General features: G+C 35.4%; 1 protein-coding gene across 3 annotated transcripts in view; it reads left to right on the top strand.

Moving 5' to 3' along the window:
* The window catches only part of col4a2 (collagen, type IV, alpha 2), a 104,429-nt gene that overhangs the window by 24,256 nt on the left and 63,905 nt on the right, over nt 1-16,268 (top strand). For all 3 annotated transcript variants that reach the window (XM_088912619.1, XM_088912617.1, XM_088912618.1), the window contains exon 4: nt 6,690-6,770. In XM_088912619.1, the coding sequence (XP_088768745.1) occupies nt 6,690-6,770 (81 nt within the window). The remainder of the gene's footprint in view (nt 1-6,689; nt 6,771-16,268) is intronic.

Here is a 16,268-nt window from a genome sequence, read left to right as displayed (position 1 = left end):
TGCAAAGGAACAAGTAATAGGTTTATTCCATGCTGAAAAAAAGAAGAAAGAGAACACAACGTTTCGGCCGTGGAGCCTTCTTCAGGCCGTGGAGCCTTCTTCACACCTGAAGAAGGCTCCACGGCCGAAACGTTGTGTTCTCTTTCTTCTTTTTTTCAGCATGGAATAAACCTATTACTTGTTCCTTATCTCTGAATACAGTTTGCTTTTTCCATTGTCTATAGTCACTAATGTCCTCCAGTTGGGGTTATCTATAATGTATACTCCTACTCTGTGAAACATTCACTTATACACTTCGCAATAAATTGAAATCTATTCAGGCAGAGCTGATCGACAACAGCTTCCACAGATGATCACTTAAATTATTTACATGGAGCTAAACAGCACTACAGGAAGGCTGAAAAGGCCAGTCTGTTCTTTCTTACAAAACTCTGTGTTCTCCATACATGTACATCTGCAAGGAGAGAAAAAACAAGCTTTATCCAATAACTGAAGACAGATGATGAAATATATAGAAACAAAGTTTGGTTCTTTTAATATCATATTATAGCTTTAGTCATTGAGCCCTTAATATTTTGGGTTTAATCAATGCTGTTTCACTCATTTTCCATGCATAGCAAGTCTGCATATCTGTGGAACAACTGATTTCAGCAATTAAATGAAGTGGTCTGCATGTATATACATGCCACAAAATTTTTATATAGTTTTTTTTAACTGAATTGTCTATATTATATTGAAAATCGTTAGTACTTGTTTCCTTGCTTTTCTAATGGAGAGGTCCCTTGGAAAAGGACAGAAGATAACATGACTTTCAAAGCTCTGCAAAACACCAGCTGAGACAGGATAAATCGTAGATCCTGAAATGCATTTTAATGTTTAATTTGGCAGAATATAATATTTAAGTATCGCATTGTTCATTTTTTATTTGTTCTGATGGGCAGCAGCCATTTTGATCATAACTGAGCATCACCATACTCTCAAAACCATTTGGAAATTAATTTTATTTTTTTGTTTGTCATTTACATTTAGCACGAAAGCATGCAACTTTTGTGGTTTAGCAAAAAGAGCTTTACTCAGTGGTAAACCGAGAAAATACATGGCTCAACACAATCAAGGCTTGGCATGGGATACACAATCTATTTCTCATGGGAACACATACCATTTGTTAAGTTCACCAAATAAACAGTTTGTATAATCAAATTTGGACCCCACACTCTCTTTATATGCTGCCTTTAAAAGTGAAGCTTGCTTAACCCTTGTAAATCTTTACTACAGTAAACCTTTAAAGCACTTTTGCCATTTCCCCTAGTTTTATCATGCTGGTAATACCCATTTACATTGTTTTTTGGGGATTCCCACTGTTTGTATCATGCTTTCCCTACAATACAGTTCCTCTTTATGCTAGTGCATCAGTTCACTGTTCTTCAGTTTACTTTACTTTTATAGTAACATCCTTTGTAAAATTTATATGGTAAAATAATCAATGCTTATTTCCCGTTATCATGTGTGAATTTACATAGTGAGATTCACTTTACCATGTAACGGAAAGAAAAACATTTTCACTTTATATTATTTTTGGCGCTCAGAAGTAGATTTTCTTTTTCATGAATACAACAATTGTATTGGCTTTGTTTTTATAAAACTGTGAATGCAATGTCTTTTCAGGACCTATTATGCAATTAACTGTATTAAATCTTTAAATGTAAATGACTTTACACCATGAATTGTATTTGATTAGATATGTTACATCCTCAGAATTAAAAATGTGAAAGTCGCTAATTACATGTAGAAATGGGCCACCATTGAGCTGAGGAAGAACATAAGTCTTTAACCATAACTATGATGGTTAGACTCTTGTTTGTTTAAAAACACAATGTGCAGCCTTTTTTTTGTTGCCTCGTGGGTTTGATTCAACTTAAGCTGAATTATTACTGGGTGTGATTCTAAGAAACGATAAACTACAGAATAACGTCTGTGAAGGCCTGTATTATGTAATTGGATTGGTGAATTTAAGTTTCATAGCTACAAAGAGAAATGGTAACTAGATGTAGTTAACCCCATCATTTCACTGCAAAAAAAGAAAAGTCAGTGGAAGACTTCATTCCCTCTAGAAAACAGACAGCATGGGACTTGTCTAGTATCTCTATCACTCTACTGTCTCAAGAAACACCAGTTCTTTACCCTGGAGGTATTATAAGGCAAAAAAGGCAGAAAACCATTACACTCAGGAATCTATTAGGTGGGTTGTACTTTATGTTCCCAAAAGGTAGGAAAAATCAAACAGTGTATTCTTACTTAATGTTGCTACAGTATAGCACACAAAAAATATACATGTACGTTACTTAAGCATTCAACAGTATCCAAACATGTATAGCACTTTCATTACTTATCCCACCTTTTTTAAACAATGATGAAAAACATCATTAAACAGTGCAAATATTTTTTAAAAAGCATTGGAATGTTCAGACCCCCAACATGGAGACCAGTATTTTGTCTTGCATTAGTGGCAGACATTGCAAAATGTTAAGAATGCTGTCTGTGTTAGTGCTGCTCAGGTTAATGCAATCTAAAATCATGTAATCCACATGTTGTCTTCCAGCTATATCCATATACTGTAGACAACTCTTGGGGTATCTGGGTGGTCTGTTATGATTCTTAAGATGAAAGGTATGCAGTGTTCATTTTATTATTTGCAAATGTTTGGCTGTGACAGATAAATAATGCTTCCCGAAAATCCTTTGTTCCACTTCCTAATCACGTTCTGTATAGTGAAAGTCAGAAACCATTATTCATTAACCTTTAGAACTACATACGGAACCCACCTAGTATTCCAAAAATAACTGCTTTTCCTAGGCTCTCCCCTGAGTGTTGTACATAATGAAAGACATTAAAAAGACGGTTAATATTCATACTGAAACAATATAAAGAGACAAAAACTGATTCACACACCCCATGCACAGTACCTCCTAAGAAAACTGAGCTCTGTCTTTATATTTTTTTTAGGAACATTGAGAAATGGTGCATATTGCAGATGCGAAACCTTTAATTAATTAAGGCATTTGATATTTTACGCGTCACGAAATGGAGAGGAGTAACTGAGATGCACGTCTCACTCCTCCTGGAACTAAAAATAAATTTGACGTGAGGAACACACTTCAATACTAAGAAAGGAGAATAAATTGCTGTGTAATGCAGAATAAGATAAGGATATTTTCAACTATTTAAAAGAATAACGAATTATTCTTTGTTTATGGACAATAAGCTTGAAAACATATGGATGAGACAAAACACGCTGCACTAAAACACAAAAAAAGAGTCTGAAGACTAATAAGGGTCAGCAGTCTTCACCTTCTTGACTCAACTCCCTGCGAGGAAATTACACAGTATCTGTTGAAAGCATGAAAGGTCACCATTTTTATACCTATACTGCCCTATGACTGGTGTGTTGCTTCCTAGTATTTCAAGTGCTCTTCAAAGTGATCATTTGATGACCAGCACATAAACTAATTTAAGTTTTTAAACATTAAACTTTTTATAAACATTTAAACATTGTTTTTAAACAAACATTGTTTCTATAGACTTGAAGACATTACAAGGAAATTCTGAAGAATACTCAGTTGTAGTCCTCAGAATTCTGTCTGCATTATTCATTTTGCTTTGGTTCACGTCGTCTCGTACTTGAAATAGCATTGTATTTGTGCATTGCAAACAAAACATTGTTTAATTTTTGCATATACCGTGTCTAAAAAGATATTTACAAAGCTGTCATGAGACGAGCGTGAGACCAGTTTCCAGATATTTGCCTTCAATTATTTGCAATAGAGTTGTTTCGCCACAAGAATGGTGCAAAACAAAAAAAAATGTACTAACAGCTTCCTCGGTTTTTTTCTTTTTAAGAAAAAGATATTTGGAATAGGAACAGGTAACAGTTTATTCCATGCTGAAAGTAAAAGAAACACAATGTTTCAGCTGTGGAGCCTAGACATACTCCAGAGCAAAAATGTTCCCTGGTTGTCTGAAAGTTATTGTAAATATTTAAGCAAATTGGCCCCATAGGTGTAGATGAGTGAATGATTTTTGTTTTTTCACCTAAGTAAACTTTTGGAATTACAGCAAGTACTTATTTAGAAAGACAAATGGCAGAGCAAATGTTACAGAAGGAAAAAATACCATGGATGTCATCCTCTGTGTCATTTTGGATGCTTTCAGAGTACCAACAGTGATGCTTTTTGAGGTCCTGTTAGTCTCAGATAACTATAGAGTTAAGTCAAAGATGAAGGTTAAAAAGGAATCAAACTCCTTACATTCCTTGTGGAGAATTAGCTTTTGTTAGTTGGTAGCATAGAAGCATAAAAGAACCTCATCTTGGAACAAAAGAATCTTTTTGCAGAAAGAGTTAGAAAATCAATGATCTCTTTGTGTTATAATACTCAACATATTGTGTCTGTGTAATAATTTACATTCTTTTGATTCCTTCTATGCTGTTTGCAGTGCTTTAACAGAGGATACCATGTATGAAATACTTTATTGTATTAGAATCTTTATTCATGATTTTAAGTATACATTAAAGAACAACGGTGCAGTCTTGTAAAATAATGATATCAATGTAGATATTATAATGACATGATAAAATCCATGTGATATTAAGGCAGAAAATGCCTTGGTTTGCGATATTAATATAATTCATTTTTGAAAGTCTGTTTTCAGCAAGCAATAATTTCATTAGATCTGCCCATCCATTTTCTCTAACACTTTATCCAATACAGGGTTGTGTGGGAGTCGGAGTCTATCCCGGCAAGCAACGGGTGCAAGGCAGGATACACCCTGGATGGGACGCCAGTCCATCATAGGGCACTGACAGCTACAAACACTCAAACCAGGGCCAATTTTCCCAGCATGTCTTTAGACTATGAGAGGAACACAGGGAGAACATACAATGCAAATAGCACCCCAGGAACTTAACCCCAGGCCTCAGCAGTGAAAGGCAGCAATACTAACCACTGCACCACCCACACTGCCTTCATTGGCTCCTCTGAACACAGTAAAATTAATGATCCCATATTAACGAAGCATGATAATTTAATAGATTACAACTTTTCTGTTTTTGAGGAGCATCACTATGACTTTAGTGAGGCATTATAATGCTTCAGTAATATCAGTTTATAGTTCAAAATCATTAACGAAGTAAAAGGAGTCAGGTAATCGGGCCTCACCATCATAAACCTATGATAGTGTTAGTTTTTTATTAATGGACCAATAACGAGAACCTTGAGATGCGTAAAACGTGAAAGTGCAGTTAAATTAGTGATCTTTTTACTCCAAAGGGAATGATTTACATTGTGACTTACATTAAATTAATGTTATAATACTCTTTTCCAAGTAAGTAGCAAAGTGTAGTACCTTTTCAACTAAGATACTACCTTTTTCAACTGATAGGGACTCACAATTGCATTAATTAACCTATGTGTTTTTTATGTGAATAAAAGAAACCATCAATATACCTGTAAATTGTATGTTCCAGAAGCACATTGCTACCATGAGGGGGAAAAAAATAATCTGCATCTCATAATTCCATGATAATTATCACACATTTATGAAATTATCTTCTATTTTACAATAAACTAGATAAGTTTAAATCAGATCGTTGATTATATCCTTATCACAAGATAAGAAATGATTGCATAATTACAAGACACAAACTCTCAATGCTACAGAATTTGAGCGGACTAACTGTACTTTCAAATGGTGTTTAGTCATAATGAAATCTTGCAGTTTTTCAGTTCTATCATGCAATTGATTTCACAGCTTAAAGTAAGTCAATTAATGATAATGTAGGTATTGCATGACAAGATCTCCTAATTATCACAAATTGAGATAATTTACTATCTTGTGATAATGATGTTATTTTTCTATCTTGTAATAAGATAATTTTCAAGTAAATAAGTAATCATTCCATAATTTCATGATAATTAATTGAGAATTATATGAGATGTACATTAAATATTTTTTCCTTGATGGCAGCAACAGAATTTCATAGTATGCAATAGCAATTTTCAATGGAAAGTCTCATACATGAGGGTTTTAGACCTGTGAGAACTATATTTCTTGCAGATGAACCAACAGGTCACAGACAAATGCTGTGTCCCTTTGTTGCTTGTGAAAGTTGGTGAGAATTTCCAAAAAATAATTAAAGGGAAAGGAAAGAGAATTGTTCTCTTGATAAGCAGGATAAATTGCTTCCCTTCTATGCGTTTACTTATTAGTTTTCACCAGGCTCAACTTTCGACAGGTTTCATCATTTGAGTGTATTACAGTCAGTCTTGAGTAATCAGTTAAATAAAACTTACATCAAGATCATGTCAAGAAATCCTTTTGCTTCTGTTAAAAACAAGCATGCATAAATAGAATACTATGTTTCTTTTGATGCTCAATATATTGGTACAAACTATAATGTGACTGTATAACACTGAGTCTTTTCTGTGTATTCATTTCCAAGGACATGTGCTGTATGAATTACTTGAATTAAATGCAAATACCAGGGCTTCAAATCTCAGAAATGTTGATCAATCAACAAATTACTCACCTTAACAATTCCATGCTAAATTGAGTGAAATTTTAGCGACAATACAGCTAACTGAAAGCTCTGTTTGCTACCATTGATGGAAAATGTTTTTCCTCATGTCTTGCAGGGTGGAAAATCATACTCTGGGCCATGTGGTGGAAGAGATTGCAGTGGAGGATGTAAATGTTTTCCTGAAAAGGGTGCTCGGGTAAGTAATCACTTCAACTGCGTTTTCTTCAAGGGCCACTGTGAAAATCATACACTTGCCACACCAAGCAGAAGCTGCAGATGAAGCTAATGGTTTGCTAAAGGTAGCAGACAGTGCAGAAAGAGCTGCTATAACATGAAACAGTAATCTTTAATCTTGGGCTTGAAAAGCCACAGTTCTGTAGGTTTAAATACCTCAGTGACTAAAGGCTTGGAAAGAGTAATAATTTGGGTTAACAATTAATTTAGGCAAGTCACGCAAGACCAAAAAGACAAAATGGGTACAAAAACATTTTGCTACTGACTTCATACAAAAGGGTATCACTGTTACAAACAGGCAACGCGGGACATATTTGAGTGAAATAAACTATCACTGATGATATGGGTCTAAGATAAGTATGATTTACTACTGAGATGCTGTGAAAATCTGTTATGGGTTCGGTAACAGGGACCGAACCAGTGAGTGAACCCACTTGCAGGAGCAAACAAAACCAAGTCGTAATCCGAAAGCAAACTGTAATCGTAGGAACGAGCCGAGTGTCCAGGGGAAGCCAGAAATCCGAAGGGGACCGAGTACCGAAGCCGAAACGAGATCCGAGGTCGTAGTCCGTAGGGCAATCCGAGAATCCAGGGGTAGCCAGTAATCCAAAACAGAGCGAAAGTAACCAATCCAAGCCGAGATCCGAAAAGCCGAAGTCCAAAGGGAAAAACCGCAAACCAAAAGCCAAGACGAACACAGAGTAGAAGAAGCGCAACCAGGAAGCTCGAAAGGGAAAACCAATACTGAGCAACGAGGTAGGGAAGGACAGGTGTATAAGTAGGATGAGACGGGGGTGTGGTGGTGAATGCGAAAACTGATAGGTGAACTGATGGATAGGGGCTACGCCTACTTCTGCCTCCTCCGTTGCCGAGAGGCAGGGATCGTAACAAATCTATCTTCTTCATTTGAAAAAGGCTTAACAGTCAAACCTTTTCTTTGTACTTTTCAGCATAACCATTACTTTTTCATTTATATGTATAAGCAAAGAATGATCCATAATATTTACAAGTTTGATTCTGCTGTTGTATCACGGCAAACATACTTTTAAGATGCAGCATTTCTGACGTATGCATTTTTCCTCAGACATAATACCTGCATCTTGCTGAGTCAATGTACAAATAAAAATGTAAAAAGGTTTTTGAGGATCTGAGCTTGTGTTATCAGAACAGACCACTATGTGCACAGACTAAACATCCACCCTATAATTAACAAAGGCTGAAAGTGAAGGAACATCTTTGTATAGCATAAACTGATGGAAGACACTACCATATCTGTTTACCAAGGGCAGGCAAATTCACTGCTTATTGACGTCTCTGTTGAGAACCCCAAAAAGCTACATTTTTGTACAATGAAAGCTGTCCATCTGTTCAGCAATGAGATATTCAGGGCGTTAACTAACACTGTTGCTGGTTTTGGGGAGCTAAATGTTAGGTCAGTACAGGTTATTTCACACAACATTTTTGCTTTACACATTAGGGCTACTTTTAACAAACAGCCTTAGGACAGGAAAAGATGGAAAAGAAAAAAATTATCTTCCATTTGAAAGTCGCCATTAGCACCAACACTACAGCTTTGACCTTGTGCAACCTTCAGTGGAAACAGTTGTTGGATAATGTCAGTTTGAACTGGGCAGATGAATACTAATTAATGCTGCTCAGTGAAATTCCTTTTCTAACCATAAATGTTTAATAAATGCTTAGTGAAGCATTGAGGGAGTTGCTTTTAGTTACAATTCTAAAATTACTTCTTGGAAAGAAAATAAAAATTCCTTAACTAGGTGATTAAATACCAATGGTTAGGGTGCTGGTGAACTATCACATCAGGTCAAATTGTGATCTTCTGTATGGTTTTTTTTTTCTGTTTCTACAACAAAAGTAGTTTGATTCCTCTATGAAAGGGTTTCTGTGCACAGTAGTGAATAAAGGGATGCCCTCCAGTCATTTCCCTAGATTTTGTTCTTATTATATTTATGTTCTTATTATATTATGGAAGTATGTCGCTGGTTTCTTTAAAATATTTCATCAGAAAATAGTGTATTGTCCATGATATGAATGAGTGGATTAAAAGCTGTCAACATTTATTAAAATATATTATTGATAGTTTGAATATTGATTCAACAACAATTAAAATATGGATTGAAATATGGAAGTACCTTATAATGTATAAATTGAAAGGTATATACCTTTTTGCACTGTAATTACTGCTCCAAACTGCTGCCCAACCTTGGAACGCTAGACAGGTTAGAGCAATGAAAACTAAAAATCACAAAACCTCTTTAGGTTTTAAAGTAAATCAAACAGACAGCTATCAGGAAGCTTGTGAATTAGATGGTGTTAAGTATACCTTTAGGATTTGTGGAAGACTGGGAAGATTGTCTATGACTGCATTGCAGGATCAAGCTTAAAGCTGGTTAGTATTTACATTTTTGTTTGTTCAAGTTGGTGCATAACAGTATAGAGACTCTAAAGTTGCAGTGTAATCCCTACCCTGTAGCAAACACTTAAAAATATACAGCTGTAATACTATGGCGTTAGTATTTTTCTCCCTAAGAACTTAAGTGCTTTGTAAACCTCACAGTATAAAAAACTTTTAAAATGTTAGTCTTACTTGTGTATTGTATACACCTTCTGTGTTTTATATTTCATTCTATATTGTAAAAATTTCAAACTGCTATCTAGACAAAAAATACTTGATCATTTTAATCAGTAGCAACAAATTAATAAAAAAAACAACTAAGGTCATTTTAATTAATTAACTTTTTCTTGTGTGTTTATTATTGTGTGTTCCTTCCTAAATTCCTTCCATTTTTGCTGCCACTATATAGAGTTAAAATGTACATGTGCAAAGAATGTGCAATATGTACATGTATCAGATTTTTGTGTAATGTTATTTTAATGTGTTGTTTACAAATGTGAAAAACAATGCATATTTCCATGTAGAATGTTAAGATAGCATAACAACCATCCAGCCTTAGGTTTACATTATGTCTCTCTATCATCATCTGCTCATGTATGCAAGCTATTGCAGCTGGATGTACTCTTGAGATTTTCTTCTGTTGAGCCAATTAGAGGTTGAATAGTAAAATTGCCTTCAAGGTGTCTTTTTTCTTCAGTTACTTTCTTAAACATGGGTAGCTTGGAGAGAACTTTACAACTTCTTGACTTTGATAAGTTACAAAAGTAAATTCCTGTATCATGCTAAAGGAACACAGTGAATGTGTGATGGCTCCATTGCATCAAAGTATTGACTGAAATTGTCACTCGTAATCTGTATTCTTTGTCATTCTTCGGTGCTTTTGTTTCTATGAACAAAACAAACTCAAGAAAAAATCTTATACTTCCTTTAGGACATATCCACAATAATAATATATTGTTTGAGATTACTTTGCAAATTCTGCTTTGTCAGGATTTGAATGGAAAGTTTTTAAAGATATTACTCTAAAGGTTCTTTCTTTCTTATTTTAAATGTACAGAACACAAGACACTACAGAGTTTTTTATTTCTATTTCTTGAACCGAGGCCAAATCCACATCCTTCCTTTTTACGCATCTTCTGTTTAAAGGATTTGTAAATTATACAAGTCGGGAAAAATACGTCGCAGATGTCTGGCTGTAGTTCCTTTTGCCTAACTACAAGCACCTCTGTGATGTCATTAAATCTGGATTACATCTTGTTAGGCCTCGAGACAAAAAAGTGTACAAGTGAATGTTTATCATACTTGTAAACAAAGAAATATGAAAAGACGTTGTTTAGTCTGTGCCATAAAAATGTTTTCAAGAAGAACCCTGCCCCAGGAGGGACTGTTATTCAATGCATGAGTCATTAAGGGTATATAAAGTTTTTTTATAAACCACAGTCTAGAAAGTTCCTTTAGTATAAGGCCTTAAGGTTATAAAGTCTCCCAAAATTTACCTGCTGGCATCAATACAGATGGGGAAATGAATGTGAATATTTAAATTGACAATATGCTCGACTAGCAGTTTCCCATTTCATACACACAAAACATAAACCACATTTTATTTCGAAATCAGTTCCTGTTATCTCTAGAAAATCAGACACAAACACAAACTCTGAAGGACTAACGTTATGTTTTCTGTTTGTTTGTACTTAGCTGTGTGAAAGAGCGCTGTCTGTCCGTCCGTCTTCTTTTCCCGCGTTGTTGCAGTCTGACTTCCGGGTATGGTGGCCTCATTGGTCCAAACCCGATACCTATTTTCAGCTTGGCTTTGTAGTGTCAACGCTGAGCGGTGCATGCACACATCTTCCGGTATAGGAAGTACCATTTTTACAGATACAGTTAAAAATGAGTAAAAAAAATTCTTCAGGGTTGGTATTGTTTTGTACATGTATATTATATTGTTTAAAGGAATGAATGGATCGTTATGGCTGGAAATAAGTTTATCATGGGAAATGCAGCTCAATATTTTTTTATGTTAGAGTGGTACAGTCCGAGGGGGCAGGGCTATACTGTGCCTATTTAGGAGGCGTCTTCGGCAGGCTTAGGGAGAGCCGATAGGACCGAAGTGGGGGGGGGGGGTGGGACTATTGGTATGGAATTCTCTGAGGAAGAGTTTTTGAGGTTTTTTTGTGTGTATATTTGTTCCATTTTGTTAGTTTTCTACTATATATAATAGTTTGTTGGTTTGTGGGGAGCACTGTCCTAATAAATCATCACTTTTGCACCTAAGCGCTATTTCGGCTGAGCCATCGTCCTGTTTTAAAAGACCTCACTTGGGCACCCCTCCTGCCCTCCCTGTGATAAATGTGATTGGCACTTGTAATTGAACATAGTGGGACACCGTTGGAAAGGTGTAAAAACATCTGCAAGGCACTTTAGAGAATTATAAAAATGTTAAATAAAAAGTTAGTTGTTCTTACAGATGGAAACCTTGGCAAAAAAGTTGAATTTTATTCAAGAGTGCTTTTCCCGTCCCATCCTGTCCTTTGGATGAGACATAAAACTGGGATCCTGACTCTCTGTGGTCATTATAAATCCCAGGGTGTTTCTCGAAAAGAGTAGGGGTGTAACCCCGGTGTCCTGGCCAGATTTCCCATTGGCCTTTACCAATCATGGCCTCCTAATAATCCCCATCTATGAACTGGCTTCATCACTCTGTTCTCCTCCCCACTGAGAGCTGATGTGTGGGGAGCATTCTGGCGCACTATGGCTGCCATCACATCATCCAGGTGGATGCTGCACATTGGTGGTGGTGGCACATTGGCAGTCCCCATTACCTGTAAAGCACTTTGAGTGGAGTGTCCAAAAAAATGCTATATACTGTAAGTGCAAGGAATTTTTATTGTTCCTCTGGAAGAGAAAGTCTTGTTTCCTGTGAAATGCAGTCTGATCTGATCACACTGGGTGCCAACAGAAATACAGTAGGTGTACCAGGAAGGAGAACCTGTGCAGTTCCATAGTTGCATAAAAATTTGTCAGTATTAATAATTTTGCGTGTTGTGGAAGTATTCTTCAGGAATATTTTTAAATATTTGACAAATATGCAGTGAAAATGTTTTGAAAGTTTTATTGGGAAGTGTGCCAAATCCATTCACACTGATCAAAAACGTACTGTACATTAGAAGACATATCTCAGTAGTTGTTTGGAGATACCTCTTAACATGCATATATACAAACTATATTTGGATAATTAAATATGCAAACTTCACATTTACAGTAAATATCTTCATTTAACCTTTATTCTCTCCAGTTTATTATTAATAAATAGTAGGATTTCCTACAAGTTCATTTAAGCTACATATGCAGTTTTCTCTTCCTGATTCCATAAGATCACACACTGACCATGGAAAATGAGGAGGAATACCCGAATAACAACTAAAGTCTGCAAATATACCCAATGTCAAATATTTGACTCTAAGAACACTGGTCTTTGGCATTGATATTGAGATAATTTTGATGTTTTCAGTTTTCTTGGTTAGCTTTATATGTGACAAAATACAAGTATCTGGGATATGAACCCAAGAACATTTTCAATATTTCAAATGTCAAAAAGAAGTTAAAAATAATACTGTTTTAAAAAGGAGGCAAAAGTACAGCTATTCCTCCAACAAAGACTCGAGGTCTCTAGGCTTCTTTAATGTCATTCAGTTACAGCCCATATGAACAGGAAGGGAGAACTGAAAAGCTGGCTCAAAGAGCACATTTTTTACCTGCAAAGATAGGTGCATAACTTTAAAAATATTCAAAAGAAAGCACATGGAAGACCATCAGAACGCTAAATAGCACTAAATATAAGCTATGAAACATTGGGTAATATCTCCCTTTTCTCACCAACACTACCTTTTTCACCAATGAAAAATGCTTTAAAATCTGTTTTTTCCCCAAGTCACATAACATCACAAGGCAATTTTAATGTAACAGGAAGCACATCTGCACACTGTCATTTGGTGTATCAGATGTATTGTGAGAAAAAACAGCAACATTTCAGCAAGTCTAACTTTTTTAATGTTTCCATTTTACATATTTGTTCAGTATGCCATATTTATTTATCTGTTTCCACAATGAAGTTTTAAAAATCCTACCAATACTATGATTACTTTTGCCTTAATCTCCACACCCTTACTTTTGATGCTTTAGTTTAGAGAGACATTCAAAAATGTGAGCCAGCATTTTACCATCTGTGGACTTTTTTATTCCTACCTCTCTTGGGGGACATTTGAGCCCATTGTAAACTATGGAATTTTCTTTTAATAGGAGCCTAGCTAGAGTATCTTTCCTGTCTTGAAAACATGAATTGCACAGGCAAGGAAGAGACCGCACTTCTATTATAGATTTTGGCCCACACTCCCAATGAAGCTATGCAACGTAAATATCAGATGTACAAATGAAATATCTCTGTCGCCCATCCCTCGATTTTATAGATTAAGGAAACATTATCATGCTGTATTGGACTATACCAATGTGATATGTTGTGAAGACGTAAACAAATAGAAAGTGATGAAAATTCATTAACATGTTTTAGAGGCAAAATAACAATAAATAAAAAACTCCATTTATTAATTAGCATTTTATTCATTGGTCATTCCAAGCTTTGGCTTGTGTATACAACTACGTCTAACCATTGTTTTAACCCTAAACAACTGTTTTGGGTACTGGAGTACCTTGAAAATTAATTAAAAATAACATTATGGTCCACCATATTAACAGTTTTTGTATAATCATGCTCCACATCCATTCCTTTATTTGCTTTGTCATCAGAACATTTTGGTTTAAATGATTTTTGATGAAAAGAAAGTAGAAATGATCTGATGTGGGACAGTGGTGCACTGGTTAGCATTGCTGTCTTGCAGTGCTGGGGCCCAGGGTTTAAATTCGGACCTGGCCTGCAGTCTGTGTGGAAATTGTACGGTCTCCTGTGTTCTTGTGGGTTTCCTCTGGGTGCTCCGGTTTCCTCCCACAGTCCGAAAATGTTCCAGTTGGTTCAGCCGGCTTCTGGAAAATTGATCCTGGTGTGAATGAGTGCATGTTTGTGATTGTGTGTGCCCTGAGATAAACAGGCGTACATCCAGAGTGTACCCCACCTTATGTCCGTTGCTTGCCGGGATAGTCTGTGACTCCCGTGTGACCCTGAGTTGGAACAAGCAGTTTGAAAATGGATGGATGGAAATGATCTGTAATGAAGTTTGATAGGTAATTTGAATTGTAGTCTGGTGAAAAACATCAGGTTTCTGCAATGTAACATAGCAAAATCCAACCACTGAAAGGACATTAGTTTCGAAATGAGAGATTTTCACTCAAAATATTATGGCCATTATGATGATAGAGCTGAAGTTAGTCTTGCTTTGCAAATAATTCTTTCTCATCTCCAAGCGATGAGAAATTATTCCACTGGAAATTTGCCCATTTAAAAATCCAGACTCCCTGTATAAAAATGAAGAACAAATCAGTCAGTGATATGTCTCTGAGGGGTCATCTATGACTCAGTGGTCACAGGAAATAACCAGTGCAATGGAAATTGCTTGATCTCTTGACCTAAAGAGGTTTCTGTCATTTTTTTTATTTTTGTGGTAAGCTGTAATGAAATCATGCATTATGCTGATGGTGCCCCCGTTACTTATACATATTATCTGCCTTTTGCTATGAGTTTTAATTAAATATGTAAAACCCATGTGTTGGCCCACAGTCCTTTTTCTTGCTGCCTAAAGCTTTACTATATAATTGACAGAATGGCACATAGCTCAGGAGATTGCCAGGTTATGAAATAGTCCCACAAATCATACTTTGATAACACTGTCAGCTTCTACCTGACTGTATGATATAAGTCATATCTATGTGTAAATATCATATGTTAATTACTGACCTCATTTGTGGCGCCTAAATAGAATATAGAATTTGACTTTTAGTTCTGCACTTCTAGATTGTGAAATCAAATCAGGGTTACTAATCAATATGCATTTAATTATTTTCTCTTCTACTTAAAACAGTGGAATATTGGATGACCTCTTAAACAATAAGATGTGTTCTGGATTTATTGTCATTTCAGGGTGTTTACAACCTTAAAGATCAAGATAGTTAAGAATTGTTTACAAGGTATCTCATTTGAATAACACAACATCATTTTAAAAAACTGCAGCAGCTCAGCCTGAAACTCCTTCAGCATCACCCTTAGCTGTAAACTGTAATTCAAATTGAAACAAAAGTGTTTTAGATTTAATAGACTTTAATTGATCTTTTGACTGTGATCACCCTAAAAATCAGTTAATCTATCGTACAATAAGCAACAGACCTCTTTTGTTTAGATTTTGCTGTTTACTAGGAAACACATTTATAAACTTCAGCTCAATTCACAAAATAGGGGTCACAAATCGCCTTTCAGCAGTGTATCAGACAGCATTAGTTACAGTATATTAATTACAACTGACAAGAGTTTGTAGGAGGTTTGAAAACTGAAGCACTAATGGATACTAATTACAGAATCTTTCACTTGGCATAACATTTCAGGGTGGGATAGAATGGAGGTTAAATGTTTCCAAGATACAATCACCAACCACTTAGTTACTGTTAACTCAACAACTGGCTCTAGCTGCTTCAAATAATAAATTACCTATTTAAATGCATTACAGAAAATTATTATTATTTTATAGTTTCATTGTTATTCTATAATCTCTCCAAAATATATACTGTAGTGGAGTAGAAACATTTGTCCTTGTGAACTGTAGTAATATATACAGTACATATTTTGACGCTTGAAAAACCTATTATTCAGTATTCAGAAACATGGTATTTTTAATATTTCACACACAATCACATTTTTTAAAATGTAGAAACATTTTGAATCTTTAAAATCTTACTGACTAGCTCCATTAAAAAGTACAGTAACATTATACTGTTATTTCGGACATGCACGCGTTATGTACATTTTAAATTACTCCAGTATTATCAGTAAAACGAATCTAATGGATTATCATATGGATATTGGATAGGGACACTTAATGCTAAATT

The sequence above is a fragment of the Atractosteus spatula genome, chromosome 4, assembly GCF_055471065.1.
Source record: "Atractosteus spatula isolate fAtrSpa1 chromosome 4, fAtrSpa1.hap1, whole genome shotgun sequence".
In the NCBI taxonomy this organism is placed as follows: domain Eukaryota; kingdom Metazoa; phylum Chordata; class Actinopteri; order Semionotiformes; family Lepisosteidae; genus Atractosteus; species Atractosteus spatula.
Note: the sequence above shows the minus strand (reverse complement) of the source record. Positions and strands in the feature narration are given on the sequence as shown.